Source organism: Phycomyces blakesleeanus (assembly GCF_001638985.1).
Source record: "Phycomyces blakesleeanus NRRL 1555(-) unplaced genomic scaffold PHYBLscaffold_18, whole genome shotgun sequence".
NCBI classification, from domain to species: Eukaryota; Fungi; Mucoromycota; class Mucoromycetes; order Mucorales; family Phycomycetaceae; genus Phycomyces; species Phycomyces blakesleeanus.
Window position 1 is genome coordinate 585,312 of NW_017265151.1, and position 20,895 is coordinate 606,206.

At 34.3% G+C, this 20,895-nt stretch overlaps 8 protein-coding genes across 8 annotated transcripts; 4 read left to right on the forward strand and 4 right to left on the reverse strand.

The window, feature by feature from the left end:
- Positions 1-253: 253 nt before the first annotated feature.
- Positions 254-1,809, reverse strand: PHYBLDRAFT_171300 (hypothetical protein; the record flags this gene model as incomplete). Its single annotated transcript, XM_018436566.1, has 2 exons — positions 254-292; positions 604-1,809. The coding sequence occupies 2 exons, from the start codon at positions 1,807-1,809 to the stop codon at positions 254-256; spliced, it is 1,245 nt and encodes a 414-aa protein (XP_018288597.1).
- A 2,153-nt stretch (positions 1,810-3,962) lies between these two features.
- Positions 3,963-4,346, forward strand: PHYBLDRAFT_148469 (hypothetical protein; the record flags this gene model as incomplete). Its single annotated transcript, XM_018432092.1, has 1 exon — positions 3,963-4,346. One exon carries the CDS (start codon positions 3,963-3,965, stop codon positions 4,344-4,346), a length of 384 nt encoding a protein of 127 aa, XP_018288598.1.
- Positions 4,347-4,877: 531 nt separating this feature from the next.
- Positions 4,878-5,570, reverse strand: PHYBLDRAFT_148470 (hypothetical protein; the record flags this gene model as incomplete). Its single annotated transcript, XM_018432093.1, has 4 exons — positions 4,878-4,906; positions 5,023-5,256; positions 5,317-5,358; positions 5,423-5,570. The coding sequence occupies 4 exons, from the start codon at positions 5,568-5,570 to the stop codon at positions 4,878-4,880; spliced, it is 453 nt and encodes a 150-aa protein (XP_018288599.1).
- Positions 5,571-5,728: 158 nt separating this feature from the next.
- On the forward strand, positions 5,729-7,007 carry PHYBLDRAFT_171303 (Homeodomain-like DNA binding domain-containing transcription factor; the record flags this gene model as incomplete). Its single annotated transcript, XM_018436567.1, has 3 exons — positions 5,729-6,058; positions 6,130-6,657; positions 6,969-7,007. 3 exons carry the CDS (start codon positions 5,729-5,731, stop codon positions 7,005-7,007), a joined length of 897 nt encoding a protein of 298 aa, XP_018288600.1.
- A 2,708-nt stretch (positions 7,008-9,715) lies between these two features.
- On the forward strand, positions 9,716-10,949 carry PHYBLDRAFT_171304 (hypothetical protein; the record flags this gene model as incomplete). Its single annotated transcript, XM_018436568.1, has 5 exons — positions 9,716-9,780; positions 9,856-10,135; positions 10,194-10,460; positions 10,530-10,730; positions 10,791-10,949. The coding sequence occupies 5 exons, from the start codon at positions 9,716-9,718 to the stop codon at positions 10,947-10,949; spliced, it is 972 nt and encodes a 323-aa protein (XP_018288601.1).
- A 793-nt stretch (positions 10,950-11,742) lies between these two features.
- PHYBLDRAFT_171305 (Homeodomain-like DNA binding domain-containing transcription factor) lies at positions 11,743-13,297 on the reverse strand (the record flags this gene model as incomplete). The annotated part of the gene is made up of 3 exons (XM_018436569.1): positions 11,743-11,781; positions 12,093-12,620; positions 12,692-13,297. The coding sequence occupies 3 exons, from the start codon at positions 13,295-13,297 to the stop codon at positions 11,743-11,745; spliced, it is 1,173 nt and encodes a 390-aa protein (XP_018288602.1).
- A 2,171-nt stretch (positions 13,298-15,468) lies between these two features.
- PHYBLDRAFT_148474 (hypothetical protein) lies at positions 15,469-17,604 on the forward strand (the record flags this gene model as incomplete). The annotated part of the gene is made up of 6 exons (XM_018432094.1): positions 15,469-15,598; positions 16,653-16,737; positions 16,876-16,923; positions 16,989-17,082; positions 17,141-17,407; positions 17,467-17,604. 6 exons carry the CDS (start codon positions 15,469-15,471, stop codon positions 17,602-17,604), a joined length of 762 nt encoding a protein of 253 aa, XP_018288603.1.
- Positions 17,605-18,038: 434 nt separating this feature from the next.
- On the reverse strand, positions 18,039-19,212 carry PHYBLDRAFT_148475 (hypothetical protein; the record flags this gene model as incomplete). Its single annotated transcript, XM_018432095.1, has 3 exons — positions 18,039-18,618; positions 18,688-18,780; positions 18,899-19,212. The coding sequence occupies 3 exons, from the start codon at positions 19,210-19,212 to the stop codon at positions 18,039-18,041; spliced, it is 987 nt and encodes a 328-aa protein (XP_018288604.1).
- Between the last annotated feature and the right edge of the window lie 1,683 nt (positions 19,213-20,895).

A 20,895-nucleotide genomic window follows, 5' to 3' on the forward strand; every position in this document is an offset into this window, starting at 1 on the left:
GGATATTTTTATTAGGCATAATTAGTTGATAGAGAAATAGAACACATAATAAGAAGTAAGATATAATGAAATACAAAGTAATAAAAAAAGAAAAGCATAAAGCAGTAAAATAAATAAAAAAAGAGGGACATAAAGTGGTAAAAAAAATAAGAAAAAGAGGGATATAAAGTAGTAAAAAAAAAATAAGAAAAAGAGGGACATAAAGTAGTAAAAAATAAAAATAAAATAAAAAAAGACATAGAGTGTAAAGAGCTTAAATAGACATAAAAGACATACTTAAAGCTTTCGCTCTCTGTTCAAACAGCGAGGAAAGAATGAAATGGCATGGTTAATCCAACCCAAACAGTCCGAAAGGGTGACAGTCTTAGCTGATTCTGTAATCCTTAAGATGAGCCCGTCTGACTCTGTAATCTCTTCTCTGCGGACACCAAACTTGATCTTGGACCACATTTCCTCAATTGGATTCAGGAAAGGTGAATACACAGGAAGATATGCACACTTGTACCCACGGGAAGAAATAAAGTCTTTCACCTCATCGGCCTTATGGATAGGAGCGTTATCCATGATGAGATAACGTCCTTGCATACCCTGGCTGTCCAGAACGTCCATTGTATGACTAAGAAAGTCGAGGTAGTGCTGGGTTCTGGTGCCAATTCGACCGTTCACCTCAACGTTGGTGTAGATGTCCAACTTTCTCTTCTTCTTGGTTGCGACTGCAGTGGGTTTCTTCAACGAGAGGCTGACGATCCCTCTCTCGCACATTGCACCAAGGATGGTGATGGACACACCTCTCTGCGTCGGGACAGTTGTCTTTGCTGGGGTGCCACTGACGGAACGGCCAAAAGTTCTCTTGATGTGCATGTTGAAGCCTGCTTCATCGATGAACACACAGTTCGACAGATAGTTGAAATCCGCAAGTTGTTGCCACTCCAAAATGCGGTCTCGTCTCATCTCAATTGTGTTGGCGTCGTCTCTCTTCTCAGGCAGCTTCTCCAACTTCTTCATCGTCAGGGCACACTTCTTCACCAAGTGCTTCTGGATTGCTGATTTGGTAATCTGCAGCCCAGAGAACTCTTCCATGACAGCTATCCTTGCTTGTTCCAAGGTAGCATCTGGTTTATTTTCGAAAAACTTCAAAAAAAAAGCAGAGTGCGCCTGGAACAACTTTTGGTTGCCATGTTTTCGTTCTTTAGGCGCAGAAACCTCCTCAACCTCCATCGTCTCCAGCCCATTGGACTCATCAGTCTCCACTGTGGCAGCATCAAAATCGGCCTGGATCTTCTCTCTGGCCAGCCTGACATAGTTCTGGGCAGTCCGGACATTGATCCCCGTTTCCCTGGCAGCGGCAGCAGCAGTCTGGTTTTCCGAGAAAACCAAGGAGAAGAGCTTGTTCACCTGGTTTTGGTTGTACTTTCGGTACGAACCTCGACCTATGCTTTCTGCAGTGGGAACAGAATCAGGATCGACCTTCTCCGGCAGATTCGTCTTCGGCTTCTGTGCAACAATTGTCTTGGTTGTGGCCTCGTTGACTTCGGTTGGCAGGAAACTTTTGAGACTGAGGAGGTTTGTGACTGCTGGGTTTCCAGCCGAGGTACGGGTCCATTCCATATCGGCATGGTTGACAAAGACATCTGTCACAGATCGGAGTACAACTTCTCCATGCATTTCGTCGACAATCTCTTGGTTGAAATCGCACAAGGGGTCGAAAGCAATTCCAGAAAACTGGGTTTGGTCTGCAGAACCGCTGTGACTGACCATTTCACAGTGCTTGTCCATAACAAATTCGAGGGAGTTGTTGGAAGTAGGCATTTTTTTTTGAAAATAAAAAGGGTGTTAAAATCGAGGAAGAAAGATAACTGAGAAACTTTTATTAAGACACTGGGGTATATATACCAAAAAAAAATATATTTTAATAACTTAAACGTTTCTACCAAGGTATAGTCTTGTCCTGTTGTCTTAATATATTTGGATAAAGAACGTGTTGAAGAATAATGAATGTTTACATATTAAGCTTCTTCACACTTTTAAGAACATTTATTTTATTAGCCGATTTACAGTGCTACCAGAGCCTTTATGGTGTCCTGTCCTCTGTCTCGAAGGAAGGGGTGGGATTTCTCCTCATGGGTTTGCCCAACCAAAAAAAAAATAAAAAAAAATAAAAAAAAAAAAAATAAAAAAAAAAGAAAGTTTTTTTTTGTATAGAGCCAAGGAAAAGCTCGAAATTCAGTTATTGAGATTTTCAGTTTTTCAGAAATTTCTGCGGTTAGATACCATTTTATTTTCAGTTATTAAGATTTTCAGTTTTTCAGTTATTGAGACTTTCATTTTTTCAGTTATTGAGACTTTCAGTTTTTCAGTTTTTCAGTTTTTCAGAAATTTCTTGCAGTAAGATATCATTTTATTTTCAGTTATTGAGACTTTCAGTTTTTCAGAAATTATTTGCGAAAAAATGGTTATGTATATTATAAAAATTTATGAATAAAAATGCTAGTTATACTATTTGGAGAATTATTTTTAAAATTGCTATTACATTTTTCTTTTTTTTATTTCTTTTTTTTTTTCTTTTTTTTATTTCTATTTTTTTTATTTCTTTTTTTTTTATTTCTTTTTTTTTCTTTTTTTTTATTTCTTTTTTTTATTTTTTTTTTTAATTTTTTTTTTATTTCTTTTTTTTTTATTTTTTTATTTTTTTTTTATTTCTTTTTTTTATTTTTTTTATTTTTTCATCTCTTTTTTTTTTCATCTCTTTTTTTATTTCTTTTTTTTGTCATGAGCTTGTGCTATTTTTTGTTACTGTTTTTGTGTGTGTAATATTTGGGTTTTTTTTAGTATTTTGTATCATGAGGGTTTCCAAAATTGAGATCGGGTAGTATTGTGAGCAAAGCATAATTCTTGGACCGCTTTCAGTTGTTTAACAGATTGTTGGACATTTACTTGTTTCGAGTGCAGATTACAAAGAGTTGTTGAGTTTGATATTAAGAAGATCAGGATTCTGACATTGTAAAATGGTTGGAGCAGGTGCTGAATAAATATAGCATTTTTGGATTCTTTTTTGTAATGGTATTAGATGCTTGTGTAGGACCAGGTTCATAAGAAATACAATTGCTGTGGTAGTCAATCAGATTACTGGATATTTGAGATAAAAATTGGCAAGTTTTTGTGTGGTCGGTAGAGTGAATTCTACTGTTGGATTTCGAAAAAGTATAGTCGGTGGAATGCACTTAAAAGCATTATGAATATGTGTAGACTGGTTCCTATCGTACAGGTAGATGTTTGATCTTGTAGTTTCTTTGTAGGTGGAGGGTTGAATCGTCACGTTTTCTTTTCAGATTTATAGCTTTTGTTCAAAATACTATAGATTATTTAGAGATTAATATCAATGACTCCGAGGTATAGGCTTTATTTACATACAGAAACATAATGTGATCTGGAAATAATAAAAAAATCCATGAGGTGTAGAGCTTTAGGCAGTGTTTTCATTGTCAGAGTAATATTTAGTTGTTGAAGTGAGCATGAGAATGAGATTCATTGCTGATTTAAGAAGAGAAATAAACAGTTTTGGTATATAAACACCAAATGGAAAGAGAGAGAATTATGATATCTCTTTTAAAAAAGAATGTTTATAATAAATTTATGGCTGCGGGTAATATATTGTCCTATTTATTTTTTATCTCCTTGAGTTCAATTTGTACTACTTTATTTAGTGGACCTTGGAATATTATTTTTTGATATAAAAAGCTGAAAATATAATGACTAATACTATTTAACAACAACTCAATCTTCTTTACATCTATTCTTGCTGCTTCAACTTGTGTTCTGATTTTTATCTTGCATCTTAAGTAATTACTATTTAATTATAACTGCTATGTGCTAGATATAACTATATTTATATAAAATATGTCACTTTAACATATCTTCCTATTTCTTTATTTTTTCACCTTTTATTATCAGAAAACCCTACAATGTTACACGAAAAACTTGAAGAATATAACAGTGCCTTTGAAAAAATCATGGAAGAGCTTGAAGAGCCTGAAATGCCAGAAGATCCAAAAAGTTCTGCCCCGTCAACAACAGACGAAACCCCCAAAAAAAGTAGAGGGCAATATCAAAAGCCTACGGATAAAGATATAAAAAAGCTTCTTTATCTCTACTTCATAAGGGGATTAACTATCGAAAAAGCCAGCAAGATAGTAAATATGAAACAAACAACTGCTGGTGGCTATATTTTGAAGTGGAGAAAGTCTCCAGTTGTTTTTTTCATTAAAAACAACAAGGAGGCTACAAGTGACGAAAAAATGAATCTTTTATTCGAAACTTACTCTGCAATAAAGAAAGCATACAAATAATATCATTGCATTTTCAATTTTAACATAATTATTATAATGAGATACTTGCTTTATTATCTTATAACTGCAGTAAGGTATTTAACTTTAACAAAGTAATCTGGAGAAAAGTTTGCATATTCTGTTAGTTCTCTCTATAGATATTTTCTATGACGTATCTTTGTAGAAAGATCTACATATATTGAAGTGCTATTACATTAGGCGTTTGGCACTTATATAAAAAAATATGGCAGTTATATAAAAAAAATACGGCGTTTACAAAAAAAATACTACGGTTATATAAAAAAAATACAACGTTTACAAAAAAAAAATACTACGGTTATATAAAAAAAATTCGACGTTTACAAAAAAAAATACGACGTTTACAAAAAAAAAGTACGACGTTTACAAAAAAAAGTACGACGTTTACAAAAAAAAATACTACGGTTATATAAAAAAAATTGTAAGGCGCAAGGATAAAAAAATTGAGTGCCATGTACCCTTTCACCAATAGTAAAAGGGGGGGAGCAAATTCAGATGGCAATGGGAGCAAATTCAGTTGGCAATGGACGCAAATTCAATTTCTATGGAAGCCAATCAGATGTCAATGGGTTCTAATTAGATGGAAACGGATGCTAATTAGATGGAAATGGGCGCCAATTGAATGGATAAAACCAGTAGTTAATTAACACGGACTGACCTTCAGTATCGAATTCTTCGATTTCAATCTCAACAATATTCTCTTCATTGTCTTCACTTTCTTCACCGCCATTGCTTTCTTCGTCATTGTCATTTTCATCACCATCACTGCTTTCGCCATTCGACTCATTGCTAAAAGCAACCTCATCGTCAGAAATTGGGGCTCCTTCCCAAACAGGCGAGTTGGTCTGACCGTCCATTGCTTCTATGGGTCCGGTTTGTTGGTTTGATGTAGCTACATATAGAATTCAATTTTTAGTTTACTTCTCTTTTTATCACAATTAACGTTTCTTACTTTCAAAATCAATATCCATGAGATTTCTTTGAACAGATATATCTATTGAAATAAAACATTATATAAAATAACCAAAATGAAAATGAAAATGAAAAACAAAACATACTTCTTTCACTTCTTTCCCTGTCTTCATATCTTGCTCTTTTATTGTGACGCTGGAGGGTTCGTGTAGAAACAAAGCTGTAGCCTTGTTGATTATCGCTGCATTTTGTGCAATAGCACTTCTTATTATAAAGTTCAGAAGTAGAGGACATGGTGTTTATTTTGTTATAAATGTTAAGATAAAAGGGAAACAAGTGTTACATTTACTTTATTTGTTCAAACTTTATAATAATAATAATAATAATGATAAAATAACTTGGATGGTTATTATATCCGAGCCAATAGAAAATTACAACATGACTTTATGAACATGTACACCAAAAAACATGCTGAGATGAAAAATTGCTCTAAATATCCACATGTAACCATGAACCTTCACACAAGGGTATTCAGGGTCATTTCTCCTGTGATAGGTCGAGGTTCGTACCGAAAGTACAACCAAAACCAGGTGAACAAGCTCTTCTCCTTGGTTTTCTCGGAAAACCAGACTGCTGCTGCCGCTGCCAGGGAAATGGGGATCAATGTCCGGACTGCCCAGAACTATGTCAGGCTAGCCAGAGAGAAGATCCAGGCCGATTTTGATGCTGCCACAGTGGAGACTGATGAGTCCAATGGGCTGGAGACGATGGAGGTTGAGGAGGTTTCTGCGCCTAAAGAACGAAAACATGGCAACCAAAAGTTGTTCCAGGCACACTCTGCTTTTTTTTGAAGTTTTTCGAAAATAAACCAGATGCTACCTTGGAACAAGCAAGGATAGCTGTCATGGAAGAGTTCTCTGGGCTGCAGATTACTAAATCAGCAATCCAGAAGCACTTGGTGAAGAAGTGTGCCCTGACGATGAAGAAGTTGGAGAAGCTGCCTGAGAAGAGAGACGACGCCAACACAATTGAGATGAGACGAGACCGCATTTTGGAGTGGCAACAACTTGCGGATTTCAACTATCTGTCGAACTGTGTGTTCATCGATGAAGCAGGCTTCAACATGCGCATCAAGAGAACTTTTGGCCGTTCCGTCAGTGGCACCCCGGCTAAGACAACTGTCCCGACGCAGAGAGGTGTGTCCATCACCATCCTTGGTGCAATGTGCGAGAGAGGGATTGTCAGCCTCTCGTTGAAGAAACCCACTGCAGTCGCAACCAAGAAGAAGAGAAAGTTGGACATCTACACCAACGTTGAGGTGAACGGCCTAATTGGCACCAGAACCCAGCACTACCCCGACTTTCTTAGTCATACAATGGACGTTCTGGACAGCCAGGGTATGCAAGGACGTTATCTCATCATGGATAACGCTCCTATCCATAAGGCCAATGAAGTGAAAGACTTTATTTCTTCCCGTGGGTACAAGTGTGCATATCTTCCTGTGTATTCACCTTTCCTGAATCCAATTGAGGAAATGTGGTCCAAGATCAAGTTTGGTGTCCGCAGAGAAGAGATTACAGAGTCAGACGGGCTCATCTTAAGGATTACAGAATCAGCTAAGACTGTCACCCTTTCGGACTGTTTGGGTTGGATTAACCATGCCATTTCATTCTTTCCTCGCTGTTTGAACAGAGAGCGAAAGCTTTAAGTATGTCTTTTATGTCTATTTAAGCTCTTTACACTCTATGTCTTTTTTTATTTTATTTTTATTTTTTACTACTTTATGTCCCTCTTTTTCTTATTTTTTTTTTACTACTTTATATCCCTCTTTTTCTTATTTTTTTTTTACCACTTTATGTCCCTCTTTTTCTTATTTTTTTTACCACTTTATGTCCTTCTTTTTTTATTTATTTTACTGCTTTATGCTTTTCTTTTTTTATTACTTTGTATTTCATTATATCTTACTTCTTATTATGTGTTCTATTTCTCTATCAACTAATTATGCCTAATAAAAATATCCATGTTTTATGCCAAAAAAATACGACGTTTACAAAAAAAAAATACTACGGTTATATAAAAAAAATTTGACGTTTACAAAAAAAAATACGACGTTTACAAAAAAAAAGTACGACGTTTACAAAAAAAAGTACGACGTTTACAAAAAAAAATACTACGGTTATATAAAAAAAATTGTAAGGCACAAGGATAAAAAAATTGAGTGCCATGTACTCTTCCGCCAATAGTAAAAGGGGGGGAGCAAATTCAGATGGCAATGGGAGCAAATTCAGTTGGCAATGGACGCAAATTCAATTTCTATGGAAGCCAATCAGATGTCAATGGGTTCTAATTAGATGGAAATGGATGCTAATTAGATGGAAATGGGCGCCAATTGAATGGATAAAACCAGTAATGAGATATGTGCCAAAAAAGGATTAAATATATTTTGTGAGCCACTTAATTGAAATTCAGACGGAGACAAACTTTAAAATGGGGGGAGAAAATGGATAGCTCTGAAAGAGAAGATTTTATTGAACAAGATTTTTTTCTGTTGAGAAAAATGCATTTTTTTGACAAGTCATTTTTCAGTCAATATTGGAAATGTTTATCAACATCCATCAGAACATGCCAAACTTTCACTGCAAAAGACAACCGATTTAAGTAGCTTAATTTTTGTTTAAATCCTCTGAAAATCGGTGGTTTATGTTCAATTATAGTTCGGTATTTATTACAAAAATTGGTTCATTTAGTTAACCAAATGATGAGATTATAGATACTAAAATCAATAGATAAATTGAGAGTTATAATTCCCCCTTTTCTTGAAATGTTATAATTGTCTGTAATTCTGGTTATATATTCACCCATAACTTCAAACCGTACCTAAACTCTTCTTGTTATGGAATTGGCTTTGAACTCTCTACCTCTTAAAAAATTTTATTTGCTTTAATTACATGATATTATTGGATAGACCTCACTAAAATCGACCTAGAATCAGTCTGAAATCTGACAGGAACCAGCATTCAAATGAATGATTGTAAAAAAAAACTTAAATAGATCTTGTTGACATCATCAAGAGATGACGCATTTGAAATAGAATCTCATGGAAAAAATGGTTTTTATTGATTTTTGAATGGTTGGAAAATATATTTAGCTATTTAATATGGACCACTAATACTTCTTTAAAAGTGTGTATCCGAATAGTACGACTTTTATACATGTTATACTTTCATTTATTGGACGGCTTGAATAGATTGGACGACCTAACTTGTACTATACTTCCCTACCATATCGGTTTCATGTATTCGGCGCGTTTTTTGGTTTTACACTTCTTTAACTGAAAATGAAATCCTTGGTATTTTCTTGGAGAATACGTTTGTTTGGAACTACATTAGCTTAGAGCAAAAAAAGATACAGAAGTATTAATACAGGTTTCTTTATGAAATAAAATTAAATAACATATTTACTAGATCATTTATGGGGGTTCATAACAAATCTCGCGATAGAATAAAAATCTGTTTGATTGATATTTTCTTTTAAATAAAAAGCAAGAAATAAAATAAACAACTTTATTAATATGTACGCTTTGATTGTAAAGACACTTGAATTACTTACATATTATAGACACGCATTTGCAAAAGGGGGCAAACCAGTATGACTTGAAAAAAAGGCGTGACATATTTATCTGAGAAGAAGAATTGATAAGTTACATTATTTAAGTTGAGTTATATATATATTACCTTTTCATAGACTGAAAATACCAGAAAGTATATAGTGTCAAGAGCAAAACATCTTTTGTTACAAAATGGGTAGAAGCCCTATCATTTTAAAAATAAAAGATATTTAGTCAGCAAGGTGTTTCATTTTGGTTAGGAGATTGTTTATTACCTGTACTGTTTTGAATGCTTGTTGAGTGTATTGTTTATCTAATATATATTAAGATGATTCTAAAAGCCGAAAGTATTAATAAAAGTTGAGATCTTAAGAGTAAGCTTACCAAGACATATAAAAAGAGACAAAACGAGAAGAGCAGGTTAAAGAAAGAGAAAATAAAAAAGAGGGGCGCGGTTATTCTATTAAATACGAATTCGGGGTTTTTTTTTAAAAATAAATAAATCAAAAAATAATTTTTGTCTGTAACTTAGAATTGAAAGAAAACGCAGTTGCACTATGCCAGCAGCTAATACATATGAAAAACAGAGTATAGTATAAAATCATATTATTCAAATACTAATACATAATATAAGAATAAAACATGGATTGAAAATTAAATTAAAGAAACACATAAAATACTCACAACAAGAGTGGAAACATTCAAAGCTGTTCTTGTTATGTAATAGATCATGGTGTTCTCTGAGAAAGAATAAAACTTAAAGCCCAAATTAAACATAATATAAATAGACCCTTTGGATTTAAAAAAAACCAAGCTATTCTTATTATTCACAATGTCAAGAAATCTCAATAACAATTCAGTTAACAATGCTTTTGGTGAAGAACCTTCTGTGGGAAGGTAGATTAAAACCAGACAGTCTTCAATTTTTTTATATTAATTTTATTTTCGTTTTTTATAAAAATCAAAAAAAAGCCCACCAAGAAATACCAATGATATAAGGACGATAATGTTGCAACACTCACAGGGAACAGTGAGCAATCAAAGACCACTAGCACCAAAGAGAGCTCGGTTGAATCTTGAAGGTGATTCGTCAGGTAGAACTCGTAACATCCATGATGTGTACGAGAAACTTGATACCATGAATGGTGTCTTAAACACTGTTTTGAAGAACACATCTTCTGAGAAAGCCGAAGCCACTGCTAGTAATGCAGTTGAGCAAGACATGTCGCCTGGACGTCAACCAACATTGGATGTAAGTAATCATAATATGTTTTTATGTAGATAGAATTTAATATACATTTATATTATAGCAATTGTTGCGCAATTATTTGAGTGAAGAGAAATTGTATGACCAATACAATACCAATGAAAATAAAAACAGTGAGGGAAACAGACTCGTTCTGAAGTCTGTTACCGATTACCTTCGTCGTCAAGAAGAGGGGAAAAAGGTGGACTTGCCAACTCTTCGAACTAAGATTGTGCGGCACATTGGCAACAGAAAGTTGCAAGAAAAAAAAACAGGAGAAAAGAAGCAGGAAGAGAATCGACGGGCCTGTCTTCGTCAGCGACGTGTAAAGGTAAAAAACACATGCACACAATATACTAGATGTGATATTAAATTAGAAATATTATATATTTATATATAGTCATGTGAAAGAAGACAATCTGCCTTGAAAGCCAATCGGGCACACTTTGTGAACAGCTTTGGAGAGAATGTTGACAGTATTCTCCATGCTGATTACATGTCAGACCTTGAGAGTGATGACGAAAGAGAAGAAGAGGAACAGGATTCGTCCTCAGAAAAGAGTTTTTTTTGGAGATTCCGCCCAAGCTGGAGAAGCGAAGAGGTATAGTACAAAAAACTATTTTTTTGGATGGTGTGTAATAATACTTACATTGACATATAGGGAGATAGGTTCGTTGATGAACTTGATGCGCATTATGAGGCAGCTCATGATAAGAAAAATAATACCCGTCAATTCGAGCATAAATTTAAAGGAATAAGAGATAAGCAGCTTAGTAAGACCAAGGCAAACAAGCTGCCATCATGGTCAAAGAAACAATAAGACAATAAATCAAACATTTTCTAATAAATTGATAAAAGAGTGCAAAGTGGTATTTTATTAATATTATTTAAGCTTCTATTTTTTGGGGTAAAGGGATTACTAAACGTTTAAATTCACTACTGGTTTTATCCATTCAATTGGTGCCCATTTCCATCTAATTAGCATCCGTTCCCATCTAATTAGAACCCATTGACATCTGATTGGCTTCCATAGAAATTGAATTTGCGTCCATTGCCAACTGAATTTGCTCCCATTGCCATCTGAATTTGCTCCCCCCTTTTACTATTGGCGGAAGAGTACATGGCACTCAATTTTTTTATCCTTGTGCCTTACAATTTTTTTTATATAACCGTAGTATTTTTTTTTGTAAACGTCGTACTTTTTTTTGTAAACGTCGTACTTTTTTTTTGTAAACGTCGTATTTTTTTTTGTAAACGTCAAATTTTTTTTATATAACCGTAGTATTTTTTTTTTGTAAACGTCGTATTTTTTGGCATAAAACATGGATATTTTTATTAGGCATAATTAGTTGATAGAGAAATAGAACACATAATAAGAAGTAAGATATAATGAAATACAAAGTAATAAAAAAAGAAAAGCATAAAGCAGTAAAATAAATAAAAAAAGAAGGACATAAAGTGGTAAAAAAAATAAGAAAAAGAGGGACATAAAGTGGTAAAAAAAAAATAAGAAAAAGAGGGATATAAAGTAGTAAAAAAAAAATAAGAAAAAGAGGGACATAAAGTAGTAAAAAATAAAAATAAAATAAAAAAAGACATAGAGTGTAAAGAGCTTAAATAGACATAAAAGACATACTTAAAGCTTTCGCTCTCTGTTCAAACAGCGAGGAAAGAATGAAATGGCATGGTTAATCCAACCCAAACAGTCCGAAAGGGTGACAGTCTTAGCTGATTCTGTAATCCTTAAGATGAGCCCGTCTGACTCTGTAATCTCTTCTCTGCGGACACCAAACTTGATCTTGGACCACATTTCCTCAATTGGATTCAGGAAAGGTGAATACACAGGAAGATATGCACACTTGTACCCACGGGAAGAAATAAAGTCTTTCACTTCATTGGCCTTATGGATAGGAGCGTTATCCATGATGAGATAACGTCCTTGCATACCCTGGCTGTCCAGAACGTCCATTGTATGACTAAGAAAGTCGGGGTAGTGCTGGGTTCTGGTGCCAATTAGGCCGTTCACCTCAACGTTGGTGTAGATGTCCAACTTTCTCTTCTTCTTGGTTGCGACTGCAGTGGGTTTCTTCAACGAGAGGCTGACAATCCCTCTCTCGCACATTGCACCAAGGATGGTGATGGACACACCTCTCTGCGTCGGGACAGTTGTCTTAGCCGGGGTGCCACTGACGGAACGGCCAAAAGTTCTCTTGATGCGCATGTTGAAGCCTGCTTCATCGATGAACACACAGTTCGACAGATAGTTGAAATCCGCAAGTTGTTGCCACTCCAAAATGCGGTCTCGTCTCATCTCAATTGTGTTGGCGTCGTCTCTCTTCTCAGGCAGCTTCTCCAACTTCTTCATCGTCAGGGCACACTTCTTCACCAAGTGCTTCTGGATTGCTGATTTAGTAATCTGCAGCCCAGAGAACTCTTCCATGACAGCTATCCTTGCTTGTTCCAAGGTAGCATCTGGTTTATTTTCGAAAAACTTCAAAAAAAAGCAGAGTGTGCCTGGAACAACTTTTGGTTGCCATGTTTTCGTTCTTTAGGCGCAGAAACCTCCTCAACCTCCATCGTCTCCAGCCCATTGGACTCATCAGTCTCCACTGTGGCAGCATCAAAATCGGCCTGGATCTTCTCTCTGGCTAGCCTGACATAGTTCTGGGCAGTCCGGACATTGATCCCCATTTCCCTGGCAGCGGCAGCAGCAGTCTGGTTTTCCGAGAAAACCAAGGAGAAGAGCTTGTTCACCTGGTTTTGGTTGTACTTTCGGTACGAACCTCGACCTATGCTTTCTGCAGTGGGAACAGAATCAGGATCGACCTTCTCCGACAGATTCGTCTTCGGCTTCTGTGCAACAATTGTCTTGGTTGTGGCCTCGTTGACTTCGGTTGGCAGGAAACTTTTGAGACTGAGGAGGTTTGTGACTGCTGGGTTTCCCGCCGAGGTATGGGTCCATTCCATATCGGCATGGTTGACAAAGACATCTGTCACAGATCGGAGTACAACTTCTCCATGCATTTCGTCGACAATCTCTTGGTTGAAATCGCACAAGGGGTCGAAAGCAATTCCAGAAAACTGGGTTTGGTCTGCAGAACCGCTGTGACTGACCATTTTACAGTGCTTGTCCATAACAAATTCGAGGGAGTTGTTGGAAGTAGGCATTTTTTTTGAAAATAAAAAGGGTGTTAAAATCGAGGAAGAAAGATAACTGAGAAACTTTTATTAAGACACTGGGGTATATATACCAAAAAAAAATATATTTTAATAACTTAAACGTTTCTACCAAGGTATAGTCTTGTCCTGTTGTCTTAATATATTTGGATAAAGAACATGTTGAAGAATAATGAATGTTTACATATTAAGCTTCTTCACACTTTTAAGAACGTTTATTTTATTAGCCGATTTACAGTGCTACCAGAGCCTTTATGGTGTCCTGTTCTCTGTCTCAAAGGAAGGGGTGGGATTTCTCCTCATGGGTTTGCCCAACCAAAAAAAAATAAAAAAATAAAAAAAAATAAAAAAAAGAAAGTTTTTTTTTGTATAGAGCCAAGGAAAAGCTCGAAATTCAGTTATTGAGATTTTCAGTTATTGAGACTTTCATTTTTTCAGTTATTGAGACTTTCAGTTTTTCAGTTTTTCAGTTTTTCAGATATTTCTTGCCGTAAGATATCATTTTATTTTCAGTTATTGAGACTTTCAGTTTTTCAGTTTTTCAGTTTTTCAGATATTTCTTGCAGTAAGATATCATTTTATTTTCAGTTATTGAGACTTTCAGTTTTTCAGAAATTATTTGCGAAAAAATGGTTATGTATATTATAAAAATTTATGAATAAAAATGCTAGTTATACTATTTGGAGAATTATTTTTAAAATTGCTATTACATTTTTCTTTTTTTTATTTCTCTTTTTTTTTTTTTTTATTTCTATTTTTTTTATTTCTTTTTTTTATTTCTTTTTTTTTTTATTTCTTTTTTTTTATTTCTTTTTTTTTCTTTTTTTTTATTTCTTTTTTTTATTTTTTTTTTATTTTTTTTTTATTTCTTTTTTTTTTATTTTTTATTTTTTTTTTATTTCTTTTTTTTATTTTTTTTATTTTTTCATCTCTTTTTTTTTCATCTCTTTTTTTATTTCTTTTTTTTGTCATGAGCTTGTGCTATTTTTTGTTACTGTTTTTGTGTGTGTAATATTTGGTTTTTTTTGGTATTTTGTATCATGAGGGTTTCCAAAATTGAGATCGGGTAGTATTGTGAGCAAAGCATAATTCTTGGACCGCTTTCAGTTGTTTAACAGATTGTTGGACATTTACTTGTTTCGAGTGCAGATTACAAAGAGTTGTTGAGTTTGATATTAAGAAGATCAGAATTCTGACATTATAAAATGGTTGGAGCAGGTGCTGAATAAATATAGCATTTTTGGATTCTTTTTTATAATGGTATTAGATGCTTGTGTAGGACCAGGTTCATAAGAAATACAATTGCTGTGGTAGTCAATCAGATTACTGGATATTTGAGATAAAAATTGGCAAGTTTTTGTGTGGTTGGTAAAGTGAATTCTACTGTTGGATTTCGAAAAAGTATAGTCGGTGAAATGCACTTAAAAGCATTATGAATATGTGTAGACTGGTTCCTATCGTACAGGTAGATGTTTGATCTTGTAGTTTCTTTGTAGGTTGAGGGTTGAATCGTCACGTTTTCTTTTCAGATTTATAGCTTTTGTTCAAAATACTATAGATTATTTAGAGATTAATATCAATGACTCCGAGGTATAGGCTTTATTTACATACAAAAACATAATGTGATCTGGAAATAATAAAAAAATCCATGAGGTGTAGAGCTTTAGGCAGTGTTTTCATTGTCAGAGTAATATTTAGTTGTTGAAGTGAGCATGAGAATGAGATTTATTGCTGATTTAAGAAGAGAAATAAACAGTTTTGGTATATAAACACCAAATGGAAAGAGAGAGAATTATAATATCTCTTTTAAAAAAGAATGTTTATAATAAATTTATGGCTGCGGGTAATATATTGTCCTATTTATTTTTTATCTTCTTGAGTTTAATTTGTACTACTTAATTTAGTGGACCTTGGAATATTATTTTTTGATATAAAAAGCTGAAAATATAATGACTAATACTATTTAACAACAACTCAATCTTCTTTACATCTATTCTTGCTGCTTCAACTTGTGTTCTGATTTTTATCTTGTATCTTAAGTAATTACTATTTAATTATAACTGCTATGTGCTAGATATAACTATATTTATATAAAATATGTCACTTTAACATATCTTCCTATTTCTTTATTTTTTCACCTTTTATTATCAGAAAACCCTACAATGTTACACGAAAAACTTGAAGAATATAACAGTGCCTTTGAAAAAATCATGGAAGAGCTTGAAGAGCCTGAAATGCCAGAAGATCCAAAAAGTTCTGCCCCGTCAACAACAGACGAAACCCCCAAAAAAAGTAGAGGGCAATATCAAAAGCCTACGGATAAAGATATAAAAAAGCTTGTTTATCTCTACTTCATAAGGGGATTAACTATTGAAAAAGCCAGCAAGATAGTAAATATGAAATAAACAACTGCTGGTGGCTATATTTTGAAGTGGAGAAAGTCTCTAGTTGTTTTTTTCATTAAAAACAACAAGGAGGCTACAAGTGACGAAAAAATGAATCTTTTATTCGAAACTTACTCTGCAATAAAGAAAGAATACAAATAATATCATTGCATTTTCAATTTTAACATAATTATTATAATGAGATACTTGCTTTATTATCTTATAACTGCAGTAAGGTATTTAACTTTAACAAAGTAATCTGGAGAAAAGTTTGCATATTCTGTTAGTTCTCTCTATAGATATTTTCTATGACGTATCTTTGTAGAAAGATCTACATATATTGAAGTGCTATTACATTAGGCGTTTGGCACTTATATAAAAAAATATGGCAGTTATATAAAAAAAATACGACGCTTACAAAAAAAAATACTACGGTTATATAAAAAAATTCGACGTTTACAAAAAAAAAAGTACAACGTTTACAAAAAAAAGTACAACGTTTACAAAAAAAAGTACGACGTTTACAAAAAAAAATACTATGGTTATATAAAAAAAATTGTAAGGCGTAAGGATAAAAAAATTGAGTGCCATGTACCCTTCCGCCAATAGTAAAAGGGGGGAGCAAATTCAGATGGCAATGGGAGCAAATTCAGTTGGCAATGGACGCAAATTCAATTTCTATGGAAGCCAATCAGATGTCAATGGGTTCTAATTAGATGGAAACGGATGCTAATTAGATGGAAATGGGCGCTAATTGAATGGATAAAACCAGTACTATTATGATATAAAGCATATTTATTTTTATTCAGTTAAATAAAAACATAAACCTCTCCTTGTGTTCCCCGAGAAAAGAAAAGTCAAACATCAAGCCCAAATCAAACTTGGTATAAATAAAAAAATATGTTTTAAAAGCTACTATACTTTATTGTTTATCATGCCAAGAAAATACACTTCTAAAAAAGCTAACAAGGCTGCCAGAGCTACCACAACTACCACCACTACTACTGCCAATGATAATGGCAGCAACATTGATTCTGCTGAGCAAACGTAATAATATGCTGTTTCTTTTTCTGCAATAATATATTTTTACTTATGATAACCATTATGATCACTTATCAAGGAATGCTGGCAAGATTTTTGCTTTGATGCGAAAATGATCTCAGGGGATTGATAATTCTGATGCAGATTTATCATCAAAAAGACCTTGCTTGAACACAGTTCAGACTTCATTGGGTGATGGCCATACCATTGATGAGGTTTACAAAAAAAATCTCAGAAGTCAATACGTTTTTGCGTAGTGGCAAAACAACTATTACTTCTGAAAATATAGAAGCAGAAGCAAGCAAGGCTGTTGAACAAGCTCTCTCACCTGAATGCTATCCAGTCTTGGATGTAAGTAGTCAAGCTAGTTTTGTAGTTAAATGAATTACTCATCGTTGAATTATTTTAGCAATTATTGCGACCGTACATACAAGAAGAACAGTTATATGAGAAATATGATAAAACGCAAAGTGCATATTTTGAGGCAAACAGGCATATTATCAAGTCTGTTGTAGATTACCTTTGTAATCAGGCTGAGAGCAAACTTATTACACCAGGCAAAATCAGAAGAAAGGTTTTGCGTTATATTTCAAGCCAAAAGTTGAAAGGAAAGAAGACTGATGATCAAACTGCAGAAACAAACCGAGTTGGATGTCTTTCCCAAAGACGTGTTCAGGTAATAGCTGCATATTTCTTATCACAAAAATAATAATTATAAAAGATAAAAATGGACAGACACGAAACAAAAGAGCTTTAGCCTTAGAAACAAATAGGGAATACTTTGTCAAAACGTATGGCGAGGGTCTTGATGACTTTCTTCATGCTGACTACATGTCTGACCTGGAGACTGATTGCGAAGTTGAAGACAACTGATCTTCTGCTGATCGAGTCTTTGGGCGATTTCGTCCAAGTTGGAGAAGTGAAAAGGTACAATTTTTTTAGTAATAATTAATGTTACTTATATGAATATATAGGGTGACAATTTTGTAGAAAAACTTGATGCTATTTATCAGAATATTCCAAAAGGTAGCCAGACATGCTCTTTTGACAGAAAGAACTTGGGAAGAAGAGAAAAGAAGCTTACCAATGCAAAGATGAAAAAACTGCCTTCTTGGGCAAAGAATTAACACTAATAAAAAAGTCCCTTTGCAATAAAAAAATTATTTGAAAGAATAAAATACTAGATTTATAGTGATCTTTATTATTATATGCTAATATTCAATTTTTTTAGATAAAGGTATTACTAGACATTTAAAGTCATTTGTTATTGTAGGCCTATATTTTGCTACAGCAACTGGTGAGTACAATCAGTGGACAGGAATGATGTTCTCATAAGTTAGCAAACTGGATGGTTCTTGCCACAATTCAATTTTTTCATTTTTCAGTGGTTGGACCTTTCCTGACAAGTAACTCGCATACCATTCAACAAAGGCAAAAGTATGAATAATATCAATGTTACCAAAGTTCAATGTGTGTTGAAATAGATATAAAATGCGGCCAGGAAATGCAGAAATGTCTTCACTTTTCTTTTCGACAAAAAGGGCTTGAAAGTAAGACCCAGAAAAATACTGTTGGCCAAGAAGAGATATCTGCTTGGCTTTTATAATACGATTATTAACAAAAATCTGGCCAGCACAGCAATCTGAGTAGTGACCAAAAATATTGTGACTGTTGTACGCGTCCCTATAATATTGATATAAACACTCGTAATGCTCTTTGCACATGACAATTTTTGGCTCGACCTTGAATGACAGCATATCTGATGGCAAAGGTTCACATCTCATAACTGATTTTCGAGGATTCATAGAGTATTTGATAAATGTGAACAATATAAACGAGCTGCTTATTGAAGAAGGTTGCTCTAAAATAACTTGACTGTGAGTGATGCTATGTAGAAAATTAACTGTGCTTGCAGAGAATTTCTTTTCAAAAGATTAGATGTAGTTGCCAACGTACGCCTTTTCCAAGAAACGTTTCATCATAGTTACTTCGAATCTACTCTTTTGATTTGTGTTGAGATTCTTAAGCAACCCATTATATTTTTCAAAGCTGAACAACCAGAAAGCATAAATTGGGCCAAAATCATTAATACACTCGCCCAGATAGAGATGTAAATGCATGTTTGGAGTGACAGGGAATTCTTTATACAGCTTTTCAAACTCTTTACAGAACGATTGGAGATGGGCGTGGGCACTGGATATGGTCAGGAGTAACAGAGGGTTCTGTGAGTAAACGGCAAGCATTCACAAAAAACATCCAGTTGGAAAGATGCTTCACTGGAAGAATGTGCTTCAGAACAAAAGGAGAGTAAATAAGGCACCACAATTTCCACTCGTCAGCTTTTATGAAAGAAAATTTGTCAGCTATCTTTTTGTTGATACGTGCATAGTCAGGTGGAACAACAACACCATTTTCCAGATCTTGCATGGCCAACAGAGCTTGGTTGTCAAAGTACTCTAGCTCTTTCCAAATCTGCACCATGCGCTTGGCAGTTCAAAGAAAGAGATTGTGCATAGGGTCAATGATTGTACACCAAACAGGATCAAAGTATGTAAGCAAATGAAGTTGAGACCATTAAGTGTCATTGCTTCTTTCAAGTCGGATACGCTCAGCTGCATTTTTGGCTTCCTTCCACTTATTGGCATAATCCAGATTTCCGGCCTTTGTACGTTTGGTTCATGTGGAATATTCAAATCCAGAGAAGTCTACCTGGGTAGTCTCGGGTATCACGGTAAACTGACATTGGCACTTGTGGCATACACATATGCTTGCATGTCCTGTGAATCCAGATGTCTTTCTTGCAGCAGGAATATCACACGCAACACATATTAATGCAGCACAGACAGTTATATTTTCATTGCTATTATCAGACATCTTCATACCAGTGTACAGTTCAAGCAATTCGTCAACAAGTGGCTTCAAGTAATTGTTCATACTATTGGTCCTGGCATCATACCAACAAGAATAATGTTTTCTGACTTTAGACGTTCACTTCGAGGGAGATTGTTAATTGACAGATAAATGGCACCACTGGAATGAGTTTGTCCATCAAAAGGTTGGAACCAATCGATGTTTAGAGTCAGCATTAGAGACCGGGCATCATCAACAAATCGCTTGTCATTATTGTCTTTGATTTCATTCCACATTGCGCCATCGTATATGTCCATTTTTGTTTCTGCAAGTTTTTGACGATTTCTCCAAAGGTTGATTCGGTATTTGAAATTTGGTGTTAAGAAATGTTGTTGTAAAGCGTGTTTGAGAGAACTGTATGGATACACCATCACTGGAGAAGAACGATTGCCACTTGTAGATTTAAATAGGGCGTTGTTGCAGGTATTTGAATGAGTGAATAATTTGAATGTGCAATTTTTTGTGCTTGTGTTTGGAGGATAAATTGTATGATATTTTGAGCATATCACATACACCGTAATTCCGCCTGTTGCTGTGTTGAAACCTGTGATGTGTTTCAAGCTGTCAGTTGTCAAGGGAAGAGCACCAGTAAGATCAAAAAGAGAGAGAAGAATATTGCAAAATTCGATGAGGATTGATCCACTATTATTCACCAGAAACACCAAATGAAAGATAACAATGAAGATAGCCATAAAACGGATATAGACAGGCATATTGTTCAAAGGATACTGATGAGCTACAAATACAAACATTTTAGTTAGATATCAAATCAAGTGTTATAATGAAAGAGTTTTAGGGTTTGTAAAAATTCATACCATGCATTTTCACTGAGCTCAATGCAGGATCTTCAAAGGTCTCATCTTTCTCAAAACCAAAGCTTGTTCTGCTCTCCTCAATATTATTGCCATCAATAACAAATGACTGCAGGCCTGCGTCTTCTGAAAAAAAAATCGCATCCTCTTGGAGTAAAGGTATGTGAATTGGCTGAGTATATTCATTGTCAATTAATGGATTGAGAGTAATAGCATAATCTATAATAATAAAAAACTATTAGACGTCAACTTTTTTTTTCCACTTTGTTTTTTTTCTCTTACCTTTTTCATTGACATTAAAATCAACATCAACATCAGAATTATAGTCTATTTCCATACGATCAACATTTTCATTTCGCATATCTATTTAATTGAATAATTTATGTTAAATTCACAAGAATAACATTTTTTTAATTATATTATTTACCCATTGCACTGGCTG